Source organism: Pleurodeles waltl, chromosome 3_1 (assembly GCF_031143425.1).
Source record: "Pleurodeles waltl isolate 20211129_DDA chromosome 3_1, aPleWal1.hap1.20221129, whole genome shotgun sequence".
NCBI lineage: Eukaryota > Metazoa > Chordata > Amphibia > Caudata > Salamandridae > Pleurodeles > Pleurodeles waltl.
In genome coordinates this window covers 1,909,736,089-1,909,761,597 of record NC_090440.1, presented here as the reverse complement: position 1 = coordinate 1,909,761,597, position 25,509 = coordinate 1,909,736,089, and the positions used below count along the sequence as shown (strand labels likewise).

The window sequence follows — 25,509 nt, the reverse complement described above, 5'->3', positions numbered from 1 at the left end:
GTTTTCTTGCAGTCTTGTCTGGGTGTCTTTTTTTTTCTTCTTTTCCTCCTTTTGGGTGGTGTGGGGCAAATGTAGTGATTTACTCCTGCATTCCTGGTCCTGTTACTTACCTTTGTGGATTTCTGGTACTCCCAGCTCCCCTCTACACAATTTACTTACCTAGGTTGGGCTCCTCTGTTCGTATTCCATTTTTGTAGACTATGGTTTGTGATCCCCCCAGGGTCACTATTGGGTATTGGTATTTGCACTGTTTTTTAACCTTTTCTATGCCTATTTCTGATTACTAGTGTATATATTTAGTGTATTACTTACCTCCTATTGGAGGATTGCCCTTCTAGTATTTTGTGGTGATTTGTTCCAAAAAGAAAGTAGCTTTTTTTTTTTGTATAACTGAGTGTTTTCTTTCATGTGTGTAAGTGCTGTGTGACTACGGTGGCATTGGATGAGCTTTGCATGTATCCTAGATAAGCCTTGGCTGCTCATCCACAGCTGCCTCTAAAGAGCCTGGCTTCTAGATACTGCCTATACTTCACTAAGAGGGGATACCTGGTATAAGGTGTAAGTACCTTGGGTACCCACCACACACCAGCCCAGCTTCCTACAAGGTGTATCTACTTTTTGACTGTGATGGTATTCATTTCTCAGTAATAGACACACGGTCCAAGCTCACCATTCAGTTTTAGCACAAAAAAACTCTTTGTCCCTGCCGGAGAAAAAGAATGTCTTAAGAAAACTTTAGCCAGTTTTTACTAAAGGTATAAATGTATTTCTTTTAGTGTTCATCTTCCTTTCGGGTCAATGGATCTAATTGATCATGTGGTATTTTCGCATCTGGAATTAGGTCAAGGGAGCAATCATATACCCTCCGCAAGAGAATAAAGAACCTGCCTCCTTTTCGTTTATCCTAAAATTCTGAATAAGCAACCGGAATTTGACTAACAGGTTCAGTCAGGCTTAAAATAGTAAGTAAACCCAAGAGGTGTGAACGTGAGTCTTGTAGAAGACAATTGTTTTTACAGTAGCCTGTCGTAAAATGTATAATAAACGATTTCCAATTTACAGAAGGATTAAGCATGATGTTTCCAGAACAATGTAAATATTTGGCATATCGATCAAATGAAAAATAATAGTTTAGCAATGTTCCAAATATGCTGAAATTACAAAATCCAGATTTTCTTCTCATACCTCTCCAGAAGTTAATATTGGTTTTATGCTTATCTTGTCTCCCAGTAGGGCTATCATGCAGTTCTGAAACCTTTATCGCCATAAAGCTGCCAGAGTCAAGCAATGCTACACACTCTAAAGGACTACATGAAGTAGCTAATGTGACTTTTAGTAGGATGTGAGCTCTAGTTTCAGCAAGGACTTGAATACAATAGCAGCCCAATCTTGATGTGCCAGTTAAGATCATGCATTCTTGTCACCCTCCAGCTGGAGGCACTTTCTCACAAAGTGTCCTGCTTTACCTCAGCAAATACGCAGGCCATTTGTCCTTCTACAATCTTTTTTCTCTCAAAACAGTCTTATGAACATTCCCAATTTGTATGGGTTCCTCACAGTGTGTTACTACAACTGATTCCACAGGACCGCTAGGAATCTAGTAGCAGGCTGTCATTGATCTTTGACTGTCATTCCTATTGCTAGTGATCAGTTTGCAGCTCAAAATTGATTAACTCATTGGAAGTGGTTGGGTGAGTAACTATGAAAAAGGATGTCTTTAAGATTTCTCCATAGAATGTGATAGTGCGTGCCCAACTGATGATGCCTCATCTGTCCATGCTGCTTCAGTTCTTAATTGATTAAACAGAATGAATTAGGTAAGTTATTTGTGGACCTCTTCCGTAGGTCAGGAGACTGGCATATGTTGCTTGTGTAGTTTGTCTTCAACCAAATACTGTTTTGATTTGATCACTAAACATATTGTATTGCTGTAGCCAGGAACTTATTTTTAAAATCAAGGGAGTCACCCAGACAAAAGAATCCTTCTTGAGGTTTGACAAAATAAAATACATTTTAGCAGCATCTGTAGTTAAGTGTATAGGTTGAGAGGACAAGAAATTGCACTGCACCAAGAAAGATTGAAAATATTGAGGGTCTCCAGTGAATATTATTTGGGGTGCCCTACTCAAAGGTGGATTATTGCAGCTATGAGCCTGAGTCACTGGAATAGGGAATTGAGCCTTATTAGCAACAGATTTTCCTAGGGTGAAATTACTAAAAACCTGTGATTGGAGAAATTTGTTTAAATGACCCAGTAAGGTTGCCCATTCATTTCAGACAGTCTTTAGATCTTTCTAAATATCTGTAATGACCTCTGCAATCACCTATAGGGTACTGGGCTCAGACGTCATACTTGCAGGGTAGGCTTGGCAAACTTTTAAGTTTTACAGGTGTTATCTGGCAGAGTTTGATGACAACCCACCCTGCGCCGCAGGAAATGGTTCTGCTAATACATAGTGAAATACTAGAAGCAGAACTAAATACTAGAGGGAAGAGAGAATGGGAGTGAGAGAGTTAAGCGCAGCCTTGAATACACAGGGCCTCATTACGAGTTTGCGGGTGGAAAAGGCCGCCTTTCAAACTCCCGCGTTCAGGAGACTGCCAGTGCGGTCTCCTTCCCGCTGGCCCTATTGTGAGTTTCCCGCTGGGTCAGCGGGCAGAAACACAGTTTCCGTCTGCTGGCCCAGCAGGAAACGCACAACGACATTGACGCCGGCTCGTAGTACGTCCGGTGGCAATGCTGTTGTGCGTCGTGTGTACCAACACCCGTCGCGAAAATAACGGGGCTGCCCAGTGGGGCCCCCGCACTGCCCATGCCAAGTGGCATGGCCAGGGGCACCACCAGCACTCTGCCTCTTCAGTGTCTGCAAAGCAGACAGTGATTTGCACAACGGGGCTGCCCAGTGGGACCTCGCAATGCCCATGCCAAGTGGCATGGCCAGGGGCACCACCAGCACTCTGCCTCCTCCAGCAGTGAAACCGTCAAGTAAACGCCGGCGGAGAGAGTGGTCGTAATCCCCAGGACAGTGCTGCTAGCAGCTCTGCCCTGGCGGATTGGGAACACCAGCACCGCCAAGCCGCCTGGCAGCTGAAAAGTGGCAGGGCCGGCAGTCCGACTGTGGCGCTTTCGCCATGGTCGTAATGTCGTGGTCAGACTGGGTCATAATGAGGCCCTAAGTCTCCTCCCGCACAATTCTCTTGGGTCAGGTCTTTCAGTATAGGGATTACACAGACCAAAGTTCTCAGACAGTTGCACACCAAAATCTAAATGAAAACCACTATTCAGCCTGTGTGGGAAAATAGCTTACAGTTCTTCTCTGCTCCTTTCCAGTGGACAAAACAAGATCTAGAAGACCCTTGCTTATTCCTGACAGGTGTAGTTTCAAACATTATGCTTGCCTCCTCCATTTACAACTTGTTTTGTATGTGGCAGAGGTCTACAGGCCTGGAACCATGTGTAGTCAAGCAGGCATGTCTTTCATTGCTAGGGAAGATTGCGGTCTTCAATGTGTGCCCATGGTCGGTGCTCCACCTCTGTCTGGAGCGAGTCTACTACCAATGCTGGTTTCTGTGAGATACACCATCCTTCAACAAAAACTGCTGTTTCCTCCTCTTAGATTTGGGTGGGGCAGTGCTCTCTCATGGACGCTGGCACCCCTCATTCTCAACGTCTGAAGATGCCATTTAATGCTTTCTATGCGACTAACTGAACCTTAAGAAAACGCACGCGAAGTGTATCAATGATATCACGCTGATACAGTCTGCCCAAAGGGACAGAGTGGAGATGATATATTCAGCAGTAGGTATTGTGGTGGGTGATGTTGGAAATGTAGCACATTTTGTGGATGCATCTGGTTGGAAAACAAATCATACGTCCTTCAAGTAGAAAACAACTAGCCAGAGTGGCCTCAGAAGTGCATCCACTGTTTGTACGCTCATCCCGTATGATTCACCACTCAGAAAATTCTCCTGTTGAGAATCAGCATTCTGTTATTCATTCGCGCCAGACAGAAAGGTCAATTAAGCCTGTCAAAGCCTGCTAAAAAATAAATAATTAGGCGCATGATTAGATCCACATATTTGTTCTGTTTGCACTTAATAAATAGGTTAAAGGGAAAATGGATTCCCTGCAGCCAACAGAGAAAAATATGTGGTGCAAACTATATCATTTTGTCTTTTGTTTTGTTTTTTAATCTGAAAACTTGCACTAAAACCACACATCACGTCCTGAAAGTTGATGAGACAGTAAAAGATAATGTTCACAGAGGAAATCATTTAGACCCCCGAGGACGCTTATTTGGGTTTTGAAATGGCATGCAAAGCGATGTCTATGCTTGGCGTTGACTGGTGGATTGTTATCAGACAGCAGGCTCTTTTATTCGAAAACAAGGAATCTTCTTGGTAGATGTAGCGCATACTTTGAGAGATGAAATTGCCACTACATCACTCTAGAAACGTTCTTCTTCACAGGGTATAGAATTGTACCTACTGGTCAAGACACACATTCTGCAAGCATTATTCAGTGAATGCAGGCCCCAGTTTTGATGTCCAGGTCAGGCCAAGCATCTTTGAGATATCCTATTCAGCTTCCAAATGAGTGCTACCCATATAATACATGTATACCTCTGCACATAGAATTCTATGTTTGTCCAGCGAGCCCTCAAAAATGAGCATAGAATACTGTTGCCTATTGTTTTTTCCAAGTCATCGCCTCGGATGGTAAACTGATCCACCTACCAAAGTATCAAGGGTTCAATTGTACGAAAACTGATCAAGTAAACACAAAAAACTGTTTCTCCATATTGTCTTCCAGCTCTGCAGCAGTAATCCAAAAATTATGCAAGTTGTGAATTGCAAAGTGCATGCCCTTAGCAGCCCTTTGAAGATAAAGCAAGATGATTAAGACTGCAGTGTAGCACAAGTTTGGGTTTATTCTAGTATCCCGTCCTTTTCCAAACACTTATGTGAAGAAACTGGGGCTAAGGATGTAAGCTGTAAGAAGTTTGCACTGTGCAGCAACATGCATTATCTTCACGTAAATGTGAAAGAAACAGTCCATCTTGGCTTAATGTTCATCTCTAATGCTTTAAAGTGCACAGGTGTCCACAAAATGTTGTTTGCACAGCTATTTCTCTAGTTATAAAACTTTATTTTCATTAAAGCATTCTTCGTGTGAAGTCAGTTCTACTCTTCAGAACCCAGTAATGTAAATGTGCATATTAGACCTGCCAGCCTTAGGGTGGTCTTTCCCCCAACTTTTTGCTTTCCTCCTGCACGTTTTCTGACCTCATTCTGGTGGTATTAGAACTCTGCACACTTTACCACTGTTAACTAGTGGTAAGGTGCCTGTCCTCTCAAATCTGAACATGGTAATATTGGCTTATCCCCAATTGGCATATTTAATTTATTTATATGTCCCTAGTAAAGGGCCTGTAAATTAAATGCTATTAGTGGGCCTGCATCCTTTGTTGTGCCAACCACTTAAGCAGCCCTTTAAAACATGTCTCAGGCCTGTCATTGCAGAGCCTGTGTGTGCAGTTTAAACTGTTAGTTCAACCTGGCAACATAAACCTTCTGCCAGGCCCAGACCTTCCTTCTTAATACATATAGGTCACCCCTAGCGTAGGTCTTAGTTTTACATATCCTGATAGTGAAAAAATCTTACATTTCAGTACTGCAAGGCCTATCATCCCATAGGATAACTTTGAAGTTGCCTTATTACATTTTATAAGCGAAATTTCCAAATGGTAAGGGATAACTGGATACAGTTTTGTGTCACTGGAATCAGAATTTAAAATCATAACTTATGGTGAAGTCGGATTTTAAAATGAAATTCTGAAAATGCAAGCTTTAGAAAGTTGCCACTTTCTTGCCTTAGCCATTTGGTGCATGCAGCCTTGTCAAATGACTGGGTGTAGTTGGCAGTTGGGCTTTGCGTATTCCTCCTAGACAGCCACAGACAGTGGGAGCTTAGGTGTGACTTCATGGGCCAACACTGGCAAGATGGGAAGGAGGAGATGGACACGGCCTCTATTACACCTGAATAGGCTATGTCCTTCCACACATAAAGGTTCTAATGGCCCTGCATTGTCACTCCAGCCAGACTGATAGGGCAGTGGAGGCAGGGACTCCGGGCACTCCAAAGCCACTGTCTAGAAGCTTCTTCCACCTTCCAGAACCATGGCGCACCAGGCTATAAAAGATGGACCTCAGAAACCACCACAACTGCACTCTTCCGGACCTGTGGATACTCTGCTAGGAAGAAGGACTGCTGTGCTGCTGAAGGACTGCCAAACTGCTGGACTGCACTCTGGTTGACTCCTACTTTGCTGTGTTGACCTGCTGCCCTCTTGCATGGGTGAAACTGAACCTGCATCTCTTGAACCCAGAACCCACAGTGACTTTAAAGGCTAGTTGGGTGGTCTCTTGTTCTGAAGCCTCAGGGACATAATGGGCTTCCAGCAAACTTGCATCTGAACCTGGACTCTGCCATCTGTGAGTCTTCTCTGGCAGTTGGTGGCACCCCAGTCCTGGAACTCTGGAAGTGGGCAAAGGGTGTTCTGCCAGCCTGTGGATCCAGCAGAACCGATACATCTACTCTTCATCACAGTGCAATCCCAAGCAGAACTGATGCATCATCGTTGCTGCATGGATTGGACTTCGGAACCGAAGTTGTGGGATTTTTCCCTGGTGCAGGCTCTCGCATCTCTCTTCAATGGCACCCTCGATGATGGACTCCACATCGCAGCCTCACTGTGCCTTGGAATAGACGCATCACCCCAACTGCGAGTTGCATCCCCGACGCCAGACTTTGCATAACAAGCCCTGTTGATGGGATCCTCGATGTCAACGTAACATGACTTTGCACCGCAACCTCGTGCATCTCAGAACCAGCGCATGGCCTCCACTGCGTGATGCATCTTTGACGCAGATCCATGCAACTCTTCACAATCAGGATTGAAGGTACTTTTGTTCAGTGAGCCTAACTGGGTTCTTGGACCCAGCCCACACTCCATTGTTGTCGGTCTGAATTTGTGACATGTTCCCGATCCGGCGCCACCATATATCCACAGTTGGCATGTCATGTCTTTTGGTGCTATTTTCTTTGAAAACTTTAAAATTCAATATCTTCCAGTTCTACTGATTGGATTTTTGTTGTTTTAGTTTTGTTTTACTTATTAGATTATGATCTATTTTTCTAAGTCTGTTGTGGGCTCCTTTGTGATGTGTTTTCACCGTGTTACTGTTTGAAGTGTTGCACAAATACTTTACACATTGCCTCTAATTTAGGTCTGACTGCTCTATGCCAATCTACTAGGGGGCTGAGCAGAGGTTAATTTAGGGTTTGCTTGTGCTTTACCCTGACAAGGATTGTGGTTGCTGCTTGGCCATGGCTCACATTCTAGTCAACTAGCAACCCAATTTCTTACAGTGCTCTAAATGTGTTACAAAAATGCACAGAAATTCTAATGTTACACTCTTTCACATGCACATGTATTGTGGACGTGGCAGTAAAATGCTCAGACATAATTGTGCAAACCTGTTCTTTGTGGAACCTTCCCTCTGGTTGACTCCTCTTATTGGTTTTCATATAGAATAATTAACCTCTTAAAACTCTTTCTTTAAGATATTCTGTGGCTACAATCCAATGCCGCAGGAGACTCACATTGTACTAAACATTGTGCCACTTTCCACTTTTCTGGTATTTTTACAGTTCACTTCTTTACTTTTCAATACCAGGTAATTTGTGCCGTTGTACAGGATACAGGCCAATTGTGGATGGATGCAAGACCTTCTGTAATGTAAGTAGATCACAATACTTAAAAGGTATACCATATCCATTTGCATGATATTTTACCAGCCACATCTGAATCACTAGCAGTCTGGCGTGGACTGCAACTACTGGATGTAAGCTGCCTGTTTCGTACCTACTACCATGCAACAGACCCTAATTTGTCTCAGACCTGTCTCAAATTTCAGCCGTGACTGTTCCACTCATGTCTCATGCAGGAATTTTCACATTTCAACACCTCAAGAGCAAGGCTGCAAATTTGCAATGAAAGTTGATAGAAGGCCCAATAAAGAATTATGTGGTATTGGAAAATGGAATCTATGGAGAAAGGGCTAAATTTAGAGGAAACTCCACAAGTGGCATATTCTCCCCCAAAGGGATGGTAAGGCGCAGAAATATCCACCTTGGGCTTCTCTTGATTTAGCACTGCTCACCGAATAGTATAATGTTCGTTGCACAACCGGCACCAGATCACACCCTAAAGGACAGCGTTACCAGATTAGACACTCAGGGCTTCATTTAAAGTTTGGAGGGAGCTGAAAATCCTCTAGTTTCTGCCTTACACTCTAAATATAGAGTAAAACCCACCGGCTGAATTTCCTCCTCAGTAATATGCCAATGGTGTAGAAAATCTGACCGGTGGATTTCTCTCCGAATTTAGATTATGGGTGCACAATTATTAACTTTAAGGTTGTGCATTGGACATACAATATATAGTTCTCCTGCAGACACATCAGTTATTGGGCATTGGGGATAGAACGTCGGTTATAGTTAGCGGATAGTTCCTCAGTTGCACCCTGTTCAGTATGTATAAATAGGACTTCTTCAGTAAGATAAATGTCGATGGGTTTCCCATGGAATGACTGGTACGGAGTATGCTGGACACCATGCCCCTGTCCTCTCTGTCTACAACATAACTCACTAAGAAGCCCATATGGTAATGTTGGAACTGTTAGAAATATTACGCTTGGCCTTTTCCCCAATTTGGCCACGCATACGAGCGTGCTCCTGGGAGTGCAAAGGTAGACAAATATATATTGGCGACATGTCAGCACATTTAATCTGTTAGCACCTTATTTTCAAATACGCTGAGGTAGTCTCCTGACAATATGGTGTTTCACTTCAATGAAAACTCTTCAGAGGTGTTAGGTGGTACTGGCCTTAAATGTTGTTGAAAAATTGAAATTTGCCTGTCGCGGGTTCAAGTCGTGTTTTCATTTGAAGGCAGACTTACGTTTTATTATCTTTCTCTTTTAGAAATTGCCCTGTTGTCAGGCATCGAGCAATGAGGATTGTTGCTTGAATCAAAGAGGGGAGGAGACTTCACCGTCTGAACAGGACGTTAATGTAAGTTTATTTTATTATTTTCCCCTTTTTAGCCTCAAACTTCTTAGGTGCCCGTTTCCATTTTAACGAAACAATAAAATAAAATTGTCTCCAGACAAGAAGGACTATTTTTACCCTGTTGGGCATTTACAGCATGCCTCCTGCAGGCCGTTTCGGCGTGCCAGTGTACTTTGTCTGGAGTAGACACTTATTACAGAGATCTCCATAGCCAAGCACCGGAACTTGATATTTCGACCACAACACGATGATTTCCAATCTGGAAGCGCCTTCAGTTGTTGAAGTTGTTTGGACAACATGGGTATGCCCTCTAAAGTGAGTGACTCCGTTTAAGAGTGAAGCTTTGGAACTACCGTCCAGGGCTTCTGGTTCTCCCTATCCTGCAGGTGGATCTGGATTCCACTAACACTCTGCAAGGGCAAGCAGCTGTTTCTGTTACCAGAGTCCCCTTAGCATCCAGCATCGTCAGTAAGTTAACGTAGGACAAGGACGAAGTCAGTGACGTCGGCGTGGGACTGACTGGTCTTTCCGGAGCACCTCCCTCTTCATCGAAAGACCCGCCCACTTAGTCTGACCCGCCCTTGAGAGGCAGGGTTTTATGGTGGGTTGGTTTTCAGCCGCTGCGTGACTGCAGCTGTGTACACCCACCAGCCACCTGCAGTGAGCTGAACTGTGGCCCACAGAAAGACTCCGACCTTTGACCTCTTTCCGTTTGCTATCCGTATGACACACAAAAAGTGTATGGTTCAGCGACACGATAAAAAGAGAAGTAAAGTCATAAAATGCTTCATCTAGCACAATAAATTTTTTTTTTCAGTTTTTAAGTTGCTGTTAGTCACGAATATTGTTGTAATAAATGGTCTCGCGAGCACAATAAAGCAACCGTACATGATACAGGCATGCAGACATTGCTCTACAACCTATTCTGTGTGAGATGATAACCTTTTGATTCTCTTCTGTGCCCTTTATCCCAAAAATGTGGCTTTTTTACCGGTATCGAACTGACAGCCAATTGACACTTTTTGTATCGAAGGGCAAGCAAGCTGTGACACAGTTGACATGCTTACTTTCCGATTCCGTTTCCGCTCTGCTGAAGATTAGGAGACCACCGTGCTATATCAGAACTGTACTGATGAAGTCATGCCGGCTCACTCCTTGGTGACAGCCGTGCTGCATAGTTGCCACATTTCCTCTGAGCCCTGGGAGAGTGCTCAGAATAGATTCATGTTAGCTGTCTCTCGGTGGCAAAGCTCATGTAGATCCAAAGAAATAGGAAGACATTTGCTATACGACAGTCATTCTTGAAGTCTTGTAGGGCTGGAGCCAAGTCAGTCTCCCTTGTGACTGTCTTTGGCCTTTCACTTTCAATCAATCAATCAATCAGTGCTTGTAAAACGCAGCTACTCACCTGTTAGGGTCTCAAGGCGCTTGGGGTGGGGGGGAGTCTAGCGTATACCGGTGAGGTGGTTTAAAAAAGCCATGTCTTCAGTTCCTTCGTGAAGCTGAGGAGGGAGGTGGTTCGTCTGATGTGGAGAGGAAGGGTGTTCCAGGCGGTGGCTGCGAGGTAGGAGAAGGGGCGTCCTCCTGTCCTGATGCGGGGTACTTCTGCGAGAGAGAGCTGGGCTGAGCATAGGGCCCTTTGGTGTACATGGAAGTTGAGTCGCTGGTTCAGGTAGGCTGGTCCGGTGTTGTGGAGGACTTTGCGTGCGTGGGTGAGGATCTTGAAAGTGATTCTTTTCTCTATGGGGAGCCAGTGCAGTGTACGTAGGTATTGCAAGATGTGGCAGTGTCGGGGTAGGTCGAGAATCAGTCTGGTGGCGGCGTTCTGGATGTTTTGTAATTTACGGGTGTTTTTTGTTGATTCTGGCATATAGTGCATTGCCGTAGGCCAGTCTGCTAGTGGTGATTGCGTGTGTGACGGTCTTTCTATTTTCTAGGGGGATCCATTTGAAGGACTTGCGTAGGAGGCGAAGGGTGCGGAAGCAGGTGGAGGTGACTGAGTTGATTTGATGGTTCATGCTGAGGTTGGGATCCAGGATGATTCCAAGGTAGCGGGCTTCGCTGGCGAGGGTGGGCGGGTTTCCAAGGGTGGGTGGCCACCAGGAGTCGCTCCATGAGTTGGGTTGAGGGCCCATGATGAGTACTTCTGTCTTGTTTCCCATCAAGTTGACGACTGCTTCCATGCCTTCGGTGAAGTTGTGTCTGGCCTGGTCGGGTTCGTTGGAGAGGGAGAGGATGAGTTGGGTGTCGTTGGCGTAGGAGATGATGTTTATTCTGTAGCTTCTGACGAGGGTGGCTAGCGGGGCCATGTAGACGTTGAACAGCATGGGGCTGAGGCAGGATAAATGGGGCACTCTGCAGGTGGTGGGTGTGAGATTTGCGAGGAAGGGAGCGAGACTGTGTCGAAAGCCGCTGACAGGTCTAGTAGGATGAGTGCCGCCATCTCTCCCTTGTCCAGTAGAGAGCGGATGTCGTCTGTTGTGGACAGGAGGGCTGTTTCAGTGCTGTGGTTTATCCTGAATCTGGATTGGGATATGCCGAGGATATTGTGGTTTTCTATAAACGTGGTGAGTTGCCTGTTGACTGCTTTTTCAATTACTTTCTGACTTCTGGGGACAGCTGCCTGGCCTGACAGAACCCTCCCAAAATCCACCTGGCCCATCCTGCACTGGAGCAACTCATGATTTTAGCTTTCTCTTTATATTTTTAACAGGTTCGTACATCACTGTTCAATGCAGAAGAATTTGCTCCCCTGGATCCCACCCAAGACCTCATATTTCCACCCGAACTAATGGTAAGAAATGTTGTTGGTTGTTTTCTCAGTTGACCTGCAAATGTGATAGGAGTAGGACAACATGTGAGATACTGAGGGTAGCTAAGCTCACTACATCACAAACAATGAATCCGAGTCTTGTGCAGGCATGAACTTCTCACAGCCGAGGAAGAACACACTGACAACAGATGGCCTTACATGACACGACTGCCAGTACTAGTGTCAGCTACAGATCAGCACTCTGCCGCCACCTTGGATATTTTATTTAATATATGACTCTTCAAAGTGACTGGGGTACCAAACTTACTAATGGATTCGCCAAGTAAAAAAGATCCTAAAGTTAAAAAAGTGTCATAGGGTAAGATGGTGATTTAGGGACTCATTTAAAGTTTGAAGGAACTGAAAATAGGGCCTGACATGAGAAGTAACTTTAATAATTCAGGACAAAGGCTCAAAATGTAGGTCAATAATTCAGGACAAAAGGTCAAAGTTCAGGACAAAAATTTGTGACAAAAGGTCAAATTTAGCGACACGGCGGAGGAGGTCACAAGTTATTGGTTTATATTTTTTGGTCTGTATAATACATAGCAGTATTGCTCATACTTATAGATGGAATTCGATTTGTTTAAAATCGAGCAAACATGTAAACTAAACAAAATTTGACCACCAGTGTTCACAGGATTCTGCCCCCTGAACATGAATATTAGCACCAGAAGAAGCACTAGTTTGCTGAACACAGTACCAGGGGCGGTTTCTCTTTTAGGGCTGAATGCGCCCCTCTGAAATTAATACACATTCATATTAAAAATATCAAAAGATCGATTTGTTTCGAAATATGCTTTTATCTCTAAACAAATCTATGCATTTAAGTCTGGGCTGTCTGTCCCAGACTGCCGGTCCCACCTCGCTTTCAAGCATGAGACGGAAGCCAGGCATTAAATCAACTTTCTAGAGTGTTGCACACGACGCAGGGCTGACTGCTCTGAAGCTCTTCATTTCCATTGTGGTCAATTGCAGTATACACTATAGGCCAGTGACACTTTTAGCTTCATGATTTTGGGCGTCAGAGTCTTCATCCCTGCGTGAGGGCAGCCACCTGTCATTAACAGGCATAGATCCCACCCTTCCCCATTTGCCAGGCAGTAGGAGTGGATGCAAGCATGTGTGATTTAGTGCTTTGTCTTCGGTAACAGTAAGTGTTATAATGCTAATCAAGTGTTATTTTTATTGTACTGGGACCCCTTGTCATGCTAACCTCCCCCATGTGACACCCTAGGCCATGCTGCAGATCGTTAGCTCCTTTAGAAGTGGAGCTGCTGGATTTGTTCCTCGTGAAACTGTTCCAAAAGATGAACAGGATTCTTGATCCCTTGCAAAATAGATCAAAATATCCAAATCAAGCGCAAGGGGAGGAACACATGCTTACAGTAAAGGCAGTTATCTGCTGTAAGGTGTTAAAACTGGCCCTATCTTCTTGCCCTTAATGCCACAAACATGGACTGGTATACAAACAATGAATGTTAAAATGTGTGTAATGCGTGTCAGCCATTTAGTTCCTCCTATTTCACGTGTTTTACTTAATGTTGCATTCCCCAAGAGAGTTATCTGTTTCATCATGTCGTGTTTCTGTGCATTGTATTATTTTTGTATAGTGCATACTTTGACTCATGCCAGGTGTTTATGAGGACAAAAGCAAACAAACTCAAAAGATGGGTGGAATGCAGAACCAATCAAACATTCACCCCCAGTCACAGATCTGGGTTTAATCCATCAATTTTTTTGCTCACCATGCCACCCAAGTGTGGACCCAGCTGTATGCAAATCAGTCCTGACCCTATTCCCCAAGGAAACAGCCCAGCCCGAACTGCGAGGCCAGGTCCTCCCTGGACCAGAAACAAGCATCCTGGGACCAGTTTCAGGTATGCAGTTCCTCTGGGTCCGGTAGTTGCCTTATAGACTGGTTTAAGTTTAACTCATGCAGTCCTGGACGAGAAGTTCACTGAAACAGGAAGAAAACTACCAAAAGTGATTGCGATCCACCCTGAATTAGCTTCAGGGCCCAAGTAAACAAGGCCAGTCTGCGCTATTTGCAGTGTGTTGAGCTCTAGGATTGGCTAGTTGGCTTATAAGGCAACCCTAGGTCAACTCACACTCGGTGGCCACAGTATGATTGGCTGCCAGTTTGAATCTTCAAAATTACGGAAAAAAAGCTATCTGTGAGAAGGTTCATTACAGACAACAGACACTGGGTTTAAATTACATACTGCCTGTGAAAATTACGGACAAATGGTCACCCTAATTGAAAATCCTCCAATTTCTGGAGGAAATTCTAAATACATAGTAGAATCTGGCAGCTGAAATTGCTCGACAATAGTATTCCTATGGTGGAGGTAATTCAGTTGGTGGATTTTACTCCTTTCCTAGTGGTCTCCCTGAATTGGAGAATTTTCAGTTACTTCCAAACTCTAAATGAGTCTCTTGCTGGTATGCTTTACAGTGCGACACAAGACATTCCCGCATTATACAGAGATAGACATGTCCCTGGATACAGCACTGCCATCTTAAGCTGAAAGGGCAACATGCCCACCCGCTCTGGCACGTGTGCATTGTTTGTTGGTTATTGGAGATATCTGGTGACCTCTAGCTTTGGCACTGATGACAGCTACTGAAATAAGTAATAGAATCCACTTCTGTTACTCACTACCCACTCGCCATAATATGCTGTCAAACATGCCTTTTATGGCAACAATTCAAACTTTGTAAATCATCACTCGTCATAATCAATTTCATAAAATCTCATCAAATTTTATATAATACAGCTCTATAATCATAACTCAGTCCAACTCTTACCCTTTGTCCTGGTCCTTTATCAGCAGAATCAAATCCATAAACTGAACATTTTGATGTAGCTCACAAGCAAATTGCTATCTGTCGGTCACAGTTGTTCCCTTAGTATTCTAGTTGTTCTCTCCCAGCCCCAGTACGCCTCTTTATTTATTTTCACAGCTCTTGGCTGAAGAACACCCTCAAAGAAAACTGGTTTTCCAAGGAGAAAGAATTCAATGGATTGCTCCTTCCAGCCTGAGCGAGCTCCTGGAGCTGAAAGCCTTGCACCCCAAAGCACCACTGATTGTGGGGAACACCAGTCTTGGTATGTAGAGAACATGCCTGCACGTAGGGGAGAGTCTGATACTCATCAGAAATGTCACGAGTAATAGATAACAGAAATGGGTAACAGATATTTATGTAGTTTTTCCAATTCATATATACGCCTATACTCCTAAAACATCAATTTACTTTCAGCTTAAAAAGAAGGGGAAAGCGCTGCCCCTTTTTAATAATTATTTTTATATACCATAGATTTGCAGCTTCAAAAAGTTGTAAGTAAAAGCTGTTACTATTACTCTAGTCCATGACACTCCTGAAGGCTCAAAGGCTTAGGCTCTCCTTTTAGGATGTGAACCTGTGACTTGTAGAGTGCACACAGATCCTTGAAGGATGTTCACAGACTCACTGAGCTGTGGTAGTGCCTCTCTGTGACATGTTTCACGTCTATTAGTATTTACACATTTGCAATGTGATATCTTGCCCTTCTCTCTCAGGTCCAGACATGAAATTTAAGGGAGTTTTCCACCCCGTTCTTCTGTTCCCGGCAAGACTTGCAGAAATGAATATTGTGCGCTTTACAGAGAAGGGTGAGTGGTCTTGTGTTTTTTGCTTCTGTCATTAGTAGGTGATCTGCTGATATTGTTCTACTAGCAAGCACACACCTACACTTACCCTACTCTTGACCTAATGCATTTTGAAACAGAGTGTAAAACTTCCAATGTATGAATTTGAAGAAGTCATCGCATTGGCTTGAAGATTTAAATGCCTTACACTCACAAATGTGGACGTCAGCGCACCCAACACCAAGCAGCACCCTACTACAAGAAATACCAGAGAGCTATTCAGTAGTTCACATTAGATTTATCAAATCACTTTCATTTAACAACTATGATAAGACATGCTGGCTACCTTGTTAAATCAGTCTTGTAAATATTGTGGACATGACAGGTCCAATAGGAGCATTGCTACCATTTCCCAAGTGTTTATAACTTTTCTGGAGTTTTACATGAGTTTTTCTGGGTCTTTCTCCACCCAGAGGGCTAAATCCTCTATTGCTGGACTGGCTAGGAGCCTGACAGAGTTCTTTGTCACAGAAAGGGACACTGGCAAGCTGATCAGCGGTAGGGCAGACGTAAACCTAGGTCTCATCCAGTTTGCAAACAGCGTTCTATCAAGACCGATGACCTGTTTGAGCAATTCAAGAACCTCTTGTTAGGCCTGGTCAGCATGAAGTCTTGTCCCATCAAATTACATATCGACAAGACAATGAGACCAGTTGCACTTTGCCTCTTGTCGTAAAATACTACTCACAAATTGCAACCAGTATTTTTGCGACCGGTGTGGAATACCCTTCCACTGGTGGAGAATGAACTTTGTAAAGTTGAAACAGAAGGAGTGATGCAGAATTTTGCACCATGTGAATTTTGATGCAAACTCTGGTTCAGTCTACACTCAAGCGGATAGATCTTTAGTTCTGACTGAGGCTAACATGGGAATCAAAACTTTCAAATAACGTAAAGCACATTAAGCCTCACAAAAAAGACAAAGGGGGTTATTCTAACTTTGGAGGAGTGTTAATCCGTCCCAAAAGTGACGGTAAAGTGACGGATATACCACCAGCCGTATTACGAGTTCCATAGGATATAATGGACTCGTAATACGGCTGGTGGTACATCCGTCACTTTTCCGTCACTTTTGGGACGGATTAACACCTCCTCCAAAGTTAGAATAACCCCCAAAGTATTTGATTTGCAGACCAGGAAGTTTCAATAAAACATCAGCAAAGTTACAAACTCACGTCATCAAATTATTTGCAATCTGTTAGAAATGGGGTCTCTAGTTGGCAGTGATTTGCACCCTGGCCAAGTAGAGACCTTCACTGTAGTCAGGGTAAGGCAGTCACACAGCTAAGATAACCCCTCCCTGTTCACCCCCTTGATAGGTTGGCTGAAGCAGTTAGGCTTGTCTCTGAAGCATTGTGTAAAGTATTTGTGTACACACACGCACACACACCCACACTAACACACACACCCACACACACACACACACTCACACACACAGAGTGAAAACACTATAAAAGGACTCCACATAAGTTTGAAAAAATAGCCAATATTTATCTCAGTAAAACAAGGCCAAAAAGACAAAAATCCAACATACACAAGTAAAGATACAAACTTACAAAGATTACATTTAATATAGTGCTCAGAAACACAATGGCTGCAACTGGGGCTATTAAAAACAGCTTGACGGAATTGCTTCCAACTGCCTGGTGCCACCCGCGAGGGAGTGCGGTCAGCTATGGAGTCATGTAGATGCCAGTTGCAGCACTTTTGAAAACGAGGACACAAAGATGTTGCACGGAGTCGGGGAGGTGAGGCACCTATGGAGTCTGTGTGGCGTTGGTTCCTTACTGCCACTGGGAAGGTGAGGCATCAGTTCCTTACTGCTAGGCAGGGGAGGTAAGGCATCAGTTCCTTACGGTTGCAGAGGAGGTGCTGCGGCGTTGGCATCAGTTCCTTATAAGGCAGAGTCAATGAATCCAGCAGGTCAGGGCACGAGGCGTCGCCTTTGCGGTGTCACAATCACACCACTGGGCCACAGGTGCTGCTGCGTAGTCAGGTACCAAAGACGTAGTTGACATGAAACTCTGGACTCACGCTGTGGCGCGGCTTTGGAGGCAGTGCAGCAGCTGTGTAGATTGTGATTGTTGCACTCAGTGGGGACCATGGCTCCGGCGCAGGCAGTGGCGCTGGGTCAGAGACCAGCACTAGTTCCAAAGTCGTTTGGGAAGTCGATGCACACGTTTCTTCCTTGTTGCACCAGAACTCACTCCCAAGGACCCAAGAACTAGATTTGGCACCACTTGGCAAGTCAGGACTCTCAGCAGGAGAGCCCAGGCACTGGCAGGTGAAGTTATTGATGTCCCTGAGACTTCTTAACAGGACGCAAGCTCAGTCCAAGCCCTTGGAGAACCTTTGGAAGCCAGATGTAGAAAGCCAAGTCCAGTCCTTTCACTCGCAGGACAGAAGCAGCAAGCAGCAGGCCAGCACAACAAAGCAACAGGCAGAGTGGCAGTTCCTCCTACAACATGCAGCACTTCTTCCTGGCAGAATTTTCTCAGTCTATAAGGATTCTAACTATGTGGTGTTAGAGGTGCAGTACTTATACCCATTTCGGACTTTGAAGTAGGCAAACTTCAAAGAGGAGTCTTTGTAGTGCACAAGACCCTGCCTTCCCCTGCCCTGGCCCCAGGCACACTCCAGGGGTTCGAGAATGTTTTGTGTGAGGACAGGTACAGCCCTATTCAGGTACAAGTGTCAGCTTCTCCCTCCTCTATAGCTTACAAAGATCATCAGTCTGGTGATGGGTTATCAGGATATGCGGGCACACCTCAGCTCCCTTTGTGTGACTGTCTCGAGTGAATGCACAAACAGCCCAACTGTCACCATCACCCAGAGGTGTATTCAGCAGAAAGGAGGAGAGTCAGAATGGTTAAGAAAGTATATGCCCACTTATAAAAGTGTCATTTTCAAACTTACAATTTAAAAAACAACTTCACCAAAAGATGTATTTTTTAAATTGTGAGTTCCAAGCCCCCAAACTTCATATCTCTATCTGCTTCCAAAGGGAAATTACACTTAAAAGATATTTCAGAGCAAACCCCATGTTACCCCATGGGAGAAATATGACTTGCAATAGTGAAAAACACATTTAGCAGTATTTCACTATCAGGACATGTAAAACACACCAGTACATGTCACACCAGTACATGTCCTACCCTTTTAAATACATTGCACCTTGTCCATGGGGCTGCCTTGGGCCTAATGTAGGGGTGACTTACAGGTAGTATAAGGGAAGGTCTGGGCCTGGCAATGGGTGCCCTTGCCAGATTGAAATGGCAATTTCAAACTGCCCACACAGACACTACAGTGGCAGATCTGAGACAAGTTTACAGGGCTACTCATGTGGGTGGCACATCAGTGCTGCAGGCCCACTAGTAGCATTTGATTTATAGGCCCTGGGCACACATAGTGCACTTTACTAGGGATGTAGTAGTAAATCACACATGCCAATCGTAGATAAACCAATCACCAATACAATTTAGACAGAGAGCACTTGCACTTTAGTACTGGTCAGCAGTGGTAAAGTGCCCAAAGTCCTAAAGCCAACAAAAACAAAATTCAGCACAGGATCAAAAACGGGAGGTCAGAAGTAGAAAGACAGGGGAAACCACTCCAAGAGCTGACAGGTCTAACACAATCCATTAGCCAATACATGAATTCATTATCAATATAATTTAAGTAATTCAAACCATAAATGCAAAGGCAAACTGTTACAAAGTTGTCTCAATAAGAGAAATTAATGGAAAACCCTACACAGCAAACCTAAGAGGAAGTCAGTGACAATTGTGGAGAAGGCAGAATAAATTTCTCAGCATAGAAAGCATCAGAAAGGCAGTATCTGTAAATCAAGTAATCCTTTTTCTAGCAAGGGTGGAGGGCATGTCTTATAAACAATAGAAAATAGAATTCTCTCTAAGAGTTGAGCAAATAATCTTTGGGAAAGGGAGAAAGACATCTAAATCTGAGTCTACATTGCATTAGTTTAAATAATCTTTCTCTACATTTTGCTACACCTTCACTCAGTTTCCATGAAGGGAGCTAGTCAGACTAAAGTACATGTTGATAAGAAAGCTTCATTTTTTTCAGAAGCTAAACCATGATGAAATCTCTCTGTGTCCTTCAAACTTTAGTTGTCTGCAACATCGCAATATACATTCTTTCCAGGATGTTTACTCACTGGTGCTCATTACTGAGCGTTCAAAGTATTATGTAAAGTTAAACATTCACATGAGAAAATAAAATAAAAGATCTATTGTTCAGGTTGCTGGTACAGCTTTTCTCCTAAAATGAGAAAAAAGACGATGCACAACAAGTGGAAATATAACAGACTAAAGTTGGCCATATTAATATGTGGCCTATGTTAACTGCAGTTGATTAAAAGGTGAAAATTGCACAGTAAATATATTTATGTGTTGCATGTGAACATTGTTGTATTTAAAACATTTCATTATGAAGAAAATCTTTCAGGAGTAACTGAGAAAGTCTTGGGACCCACTGTGTGTGTCCTAAACGGATGTTATCAACACGCCTAAATAACCAGGACGGATATCTATAAAAATGCACATCTGCAACCTGGCTCTCTGAAGAGAACAACGTACCAGTCCCACAGTCATTGATATGCTAACAACTTAAATGGTGCATGGTGGTTCTCAAAGCTCATCTTCAACTCAGTTACCAACAATTCATCCAGGAAGAAATTAGTCAGTTTAACGCCACATTTTCGACCTGTATCAGTCTCCAGTGTTACAAGGGACTTAGCTATTAAATCTCCTTCATGGTGGTGGTGTTCCAGAATTCCATCAGAAAAGTCTGGCCTTGGTGTGATGAGCATCAATGACGCATCCTCATGCATGCTGAGACCCTCGAAGAACAAAGGGTTAGGAGTGAATGTGCCATGAATCTCTGACTGCAGACTCACCTTTCTCAGAAGGAAGTGTGAATTCTTGAAGAACGAAATTAGATTTTTTGGATATATCTTCCCTGGCCACATGATAAGCGTAGACTTCCAAAAAACCAGACACATTAAAGAAGGCAAGCCTCTACAGTTTTTAACAGAATTATGCAGGTTCCTAAGAATGGGCACATACTGTGGCCAATTTATTCTACAATGTAACCTCCACTACTGAGCCACTTTAGACATTCCCAGCATGCCTACATATGATTCACTAACCATCTGCCCAACTTTATTCACTAGACGTCTGCCCTATTTTTCACTGCCCACCTGCTCCCAACCAACCTGCTTTTGCTTCCCCACTCTTCCCTACCATCATGGCCCCATACTAATGCCTCACATCAGTCACTATCCAACAGTCTCCACCCCAGTCGCTACCCACATGTGCCCACTTACACCGCAGTCTCTGTCTCAATCGTTACCCATTTGCCCCCACACCTTGCCTCTGCTTTAATTACCACCCAACTGCGTCCATACTACTGGCTCTCTTCAGATGTTACCCACTTGCCCTACACCCCGCCTCACCTGAGCTGCTACAGACCTGCACCCGATGCTGCTGCCACCACCCAGGCTGTATTGTACCTGTCTGCATACCTCTTGCAAAATCAGCCTCAGCATTGCCAGCCCCAGACACACTGTGCGGCAGCATCACCTGCAACACTCTTCTCCTTGACGGTGACGCCTGGAGCTCAGTGACATCAGACACATTTCCCCTCAGCCCACCCACTTTCACTTTTATAGTTGTACACCTCCCATCCTTCCTCTTTGGCTTCTCTGAATCAGAGGACCTCAGACATCTGTATATCCAGGATTGAGCCCCCCTGCTCTCCTGTCCAGCTGCTCTGTGCATATCACAACTTAAATGTTATGTTATTTGTATTTGTTAAGCGCACTGTCAACGGAAAGGGTATCCTGGCACTGAACAGGTCTGTCTGCCTAGCCTAGTAGGTTGGTTAATTGAAAAGCCCAGCTATTCTGCTTCTTGTTGAATTCAAGAAGAGAGTAGGCTTTATTGTGAAGTGCGAGACCGTTCCACTATTTAGGAGTGATGTAAGAGACCATCTGTCCTCCTGATCTGGTTTTGTGGGATGTATGGGAGTTATGCACAGCAGAGATATTTGGGTGGTTGGTGGAAGGAGGGGCGACAGTTCAGCTAGAATGGGACCCAAGTTGTGTAGTTCTTTAAATGTGTGTGTGAGGAGTTTGAAATGAGTGCATTTGTGTATTGGGAATCAGTAGAACTCCCTGAGATGTGGTGTGATGTGAGTTCTATGTGGGATGTTGAGGGAGAGTCTGGCTGCAGAGTTCTGGGTGGCTTGTAGTCTTCAAGTGAGTTGCTTGGTTATTCCGGCAGAGCAGGTGTTCCCATGTTACAACTTGCTGGTGATTACGGCATGAATGACAGTTTTTCTAGTGTTACTATAAATCTTCTGCATCATGTTCAGGGTGTGGAAGCAGGATGCAGTGATGGCGTTGACTTGTGCGGTCACATCCAGTTTGCTGTCAATAATTATTCTGAGATTTCTGGTATTGGTGCTGGATGTGGGTCCAAGTACAGCTGGCCAACAGTTGGAGTCCCATGATGAGGAGTGGGTGGAGTCAGGCAAGTAGCCTTTCCTGGAGTTCTGTCCTTGCTCTATAGCTGCAGCCCCGTCCTAGAGACACTGCACCTGCTACATTCTAGTGTTCTCCCTGAGTTTACTTTCCTTCCTCCATCCACCCCATATCATGATCCTTCCCAGGCCTTACGCAGTTTAAAACGAAAAAAGAGGACAAATGTAGTGAACTTGCACTGCATTGATATTAGAATGCAAGCAGTGTTTTGCAAGTTAGTCGATAATATGAAGTCATGATCCACTCTTGTAAATTAATTGCTTGCATTTTAATCTTAAAAATATTTAAATTCTCTTAATTAGATTTGTCAGCCACACACCAGCCTAGGGACCGGGACCAAAGGTGCACCGGGAGACTCCAGAAACAGCAAGCATTGTCAAAGCCAATACGTCGCTCCCTAGGGACCTGTTGACTTCTCCAGTGGTTCTAGCCATGCTTCACAGCATCCCTGAAATTGTGCAACCTAGCTATTAAAAAAGCCTATGGTGTGACCAGCCATGTATAAGCATGCCCACACCTACAAAATGATGCAAGCGTCTTTTTTTTATTGCTGATCTGCATTGGATCGGTAAAAAAAAACAGCACATGTTTGAGGAAGCAACACGGAGGGGCATGGAATCATGAAGTGCTGGGGAAGCAACAGGAGGGCAGGGCAAGCAGCTTGGAAAATGGGTGATGGATGAGGGAAGCAATACGGAGGGTGCAGGTGGGGGAGGGAACATAGAGAGCACAGATGGCAGAAGGGAACACGGAGAACGCAGGTGTATGGAAGGAATACGGAGAGAGGAACGTTGGGCAGAGAAGCATACAGGTGAAAAAGCAATACAAGTGATAAGGACAAATGGGCAGGAATGGGGGAGAAAGCACACTGACAAGAAAGCGCTACAGTAGCGAGTGCAGCAGAGATAGAGAAGTACACAAAGGAGGCAGCTGGAAAACATGTTCTCTCATAGTGTGCTTAAAGTCAAAAGTAGCACCTGAAAAGGGAGAAGTGGAATAACACGTCCATACTCCCGGGGAGGAACAAACACAAGTAAAGGAAGGAAAGCTCACACAGGATAATGAATAATAAGCAAGCAAATGAGAAACCATGAAGATAGCCACTGGTAAGCAAGGGGCGCGCTCTAAACCCACCATAAGATAACACATTTTGCAACAGACATTGCATGTGTTCTCTAATAGTCAAGACCTAAAAACCAAACCAGAGAGTGACATCGCTCATTTGGCCACCACAATAAATACGCCACTGTCACTAACTTAGATTCACGGCAGAACCATCAAATCAGATGTTGCTTACTGCACTTAACCATGAAGTGCCTCTGTTGTGGTTTCTCCAGGTATTCCCAGCACCCTGAAAATGGTGCCGCTCTTCTGGTTATGGAGAGCCTTAGCTTTGTTCTTCGTTCGCACCAAGACCTGAACTCAGCCTAAAAATGAAATCATCTAAGTTTAAAGTCTAGTGTACATCATCTCTTGTGCTTCAATTGGCTTTTCAGCTCTCTACCCCTGCAATGTGGTCGCCCTGCTCTGTGCCTTCTCTACTTACTGCCGCAGAGAGATCACTCTCCTAGTCAGGCCTTTCAGTTTCTCTTCAGTGCCTTGCATCACAGTTCCACTTTTGCTTATTTGTCACGTGAGCGTCAGTGGACCTTAGCAGTCTCTTCATTGTTCACCGTTTCAGAGTGTTCCTGGGGCTCATCTACTAGCTCTCTCCTCCCAGATCTTCGACTTTTTCTTTCCAGCATTTAAGTATGTAGATAAAACCGTGGAATATTCATATAGCAGGTCTTACTCTGCTGAGGGATCCCTCTCTCAGTTTACCTGTCAGATGAGATGCCCAGGTCCAAAGCACATCTCTCAGGGATGAACTGATCTTTTATTACATCCATTCCTCTTAGGGCTGGAGCCATTCGAGGCTGGTAGTGAAAAGCTCAGGACCACTTCTAGACCTTCTGTCGCTTTCCTCAGCAATCCAAAGTTAATTGCAACAGCCGCTGAAAGAGAGGAGATACAGAGCAGTGAAAGAGAGTGGATGGAAGAGAGTAGAGACATAGACCAAGATGACTCCTGTTATCAGATATATCAGTATTAATTTGCAGTCTTTACTGCAAACCCCAGCCCCATTTATTTCCTCAGTATATTTCGACATGTCTAATGTGCAAGAAACCAGGCAAAAACAATTAGAACAAGTGTCCCAGGCAGGCCACTGCTGGTGAAAGCTTGGATTTTTTATACATGAGTTGCACAGTTGATGGGTGTGATGGGGGAATGTCTGATTTGTGCCTTGCATGTTGGCTACAGCTAGCTCCTGTCCGTTTCTCGTGCAGGTAGGAAAGGTTTTTGAAATTCAGGGTTTTGAATATTGTACAGGATACTTTGAAGGTCATCCTTGGATCAGCTGGTAGCCATAGGATATTTAATAGTTGGAGGGTTATGGGCTCAACATTTCTGGCCTTACTGATCAGATGGGTCACAGTATCCAAGGCACTTTTCAGACTAACCAGAATTGCCAGAAGATCATCCTCCTACTTAGAGAAGAGTGAAATTGCTCTTGGACAACATTACACAAACTCTCTGATCTATTAACGCTTTATGTTCCTGTTTAAATGCACTAGTTTGACGACTCTTTTTGGTGATGTTAGCAGAGTACTGGACCTGGAATTCTGTCTTGGGTTTAAATTGAAGGTGGAGACTGCCTAGGAGGGTTCAAGCTGGAAGAGGAAGGTCTTTGTGTAAGTTTGTGACCCAGAGACAGCATTATGTACTACGGATTTAAAGGTTTTCCGACTTCATGATTGTTATTGCAGTCCTTTGCCTCTTAAGCTTGAAACTGTTCTAATTTTGGCGTTATTTTCCAGTCAGACCCACGGTTCCTTTAAGCTGTTATAATTAACCTTCCCTAAATAATGAGCTTCAAAATGATATCGATCCTGTCCCAAAAGGTTGTGCCTCTGCTGTCTGGATCGTTATGCTGCTTAGTTTTCATGGCTTTATACTGCCAAGTCATGGTATTTTTCGTAGTTCGCCAGAGGTCCATTTAACAACGGTACAACACTTTAACTTTCACACTTAATTACTGTCGATGGTTGCTGTGACTTCGTAGAGGCAGAGTCCCTTATTTAGACTTTGTTTGAGCAGAACCACCACCTTAAATCAACTGTGCTCTTGCCCAGGAAACTTGTGGTTCGGGAGTTGCCAGGTTTGCACTGGCAGAGGCTCTGCAAGCTCACCAGTGTAAATCTGACTGGCATCCCTTCTATAACTGGAGTTAATATCACTGATTTTCCCTGTCCATGTCCACCAT

At 44.2% G+C, this 25,509-nt stretch overlaps 1 protein-coding gene across 1 annotated transcript in view; it reads left to right on the top strand.

Moving 5' to 3' along the window:
- The window catches only part of LOC138285751 (aldehyde oxidase-like), a 588,222-nt gene that overhangs the window by 128,179 nt on the left and 434,534 nt on the right, over positions 1-25,509 (top strand). The window contains 5 exon segments of the mRNA XM_069226091.1: positions 7,741-7,802; positions 9,050-9,139; positions 11,850-11,930; positions 14,916-15,060; positions 15,512-15,604. Of these exon segments, the coding sequence (XP_069082192.1) occupies positions 7,741-7,802; positions 9,050-9,139; positions 11,850-11,930; positions 14,916-15,060; positions 15,512-15,604 (471 nt within the window).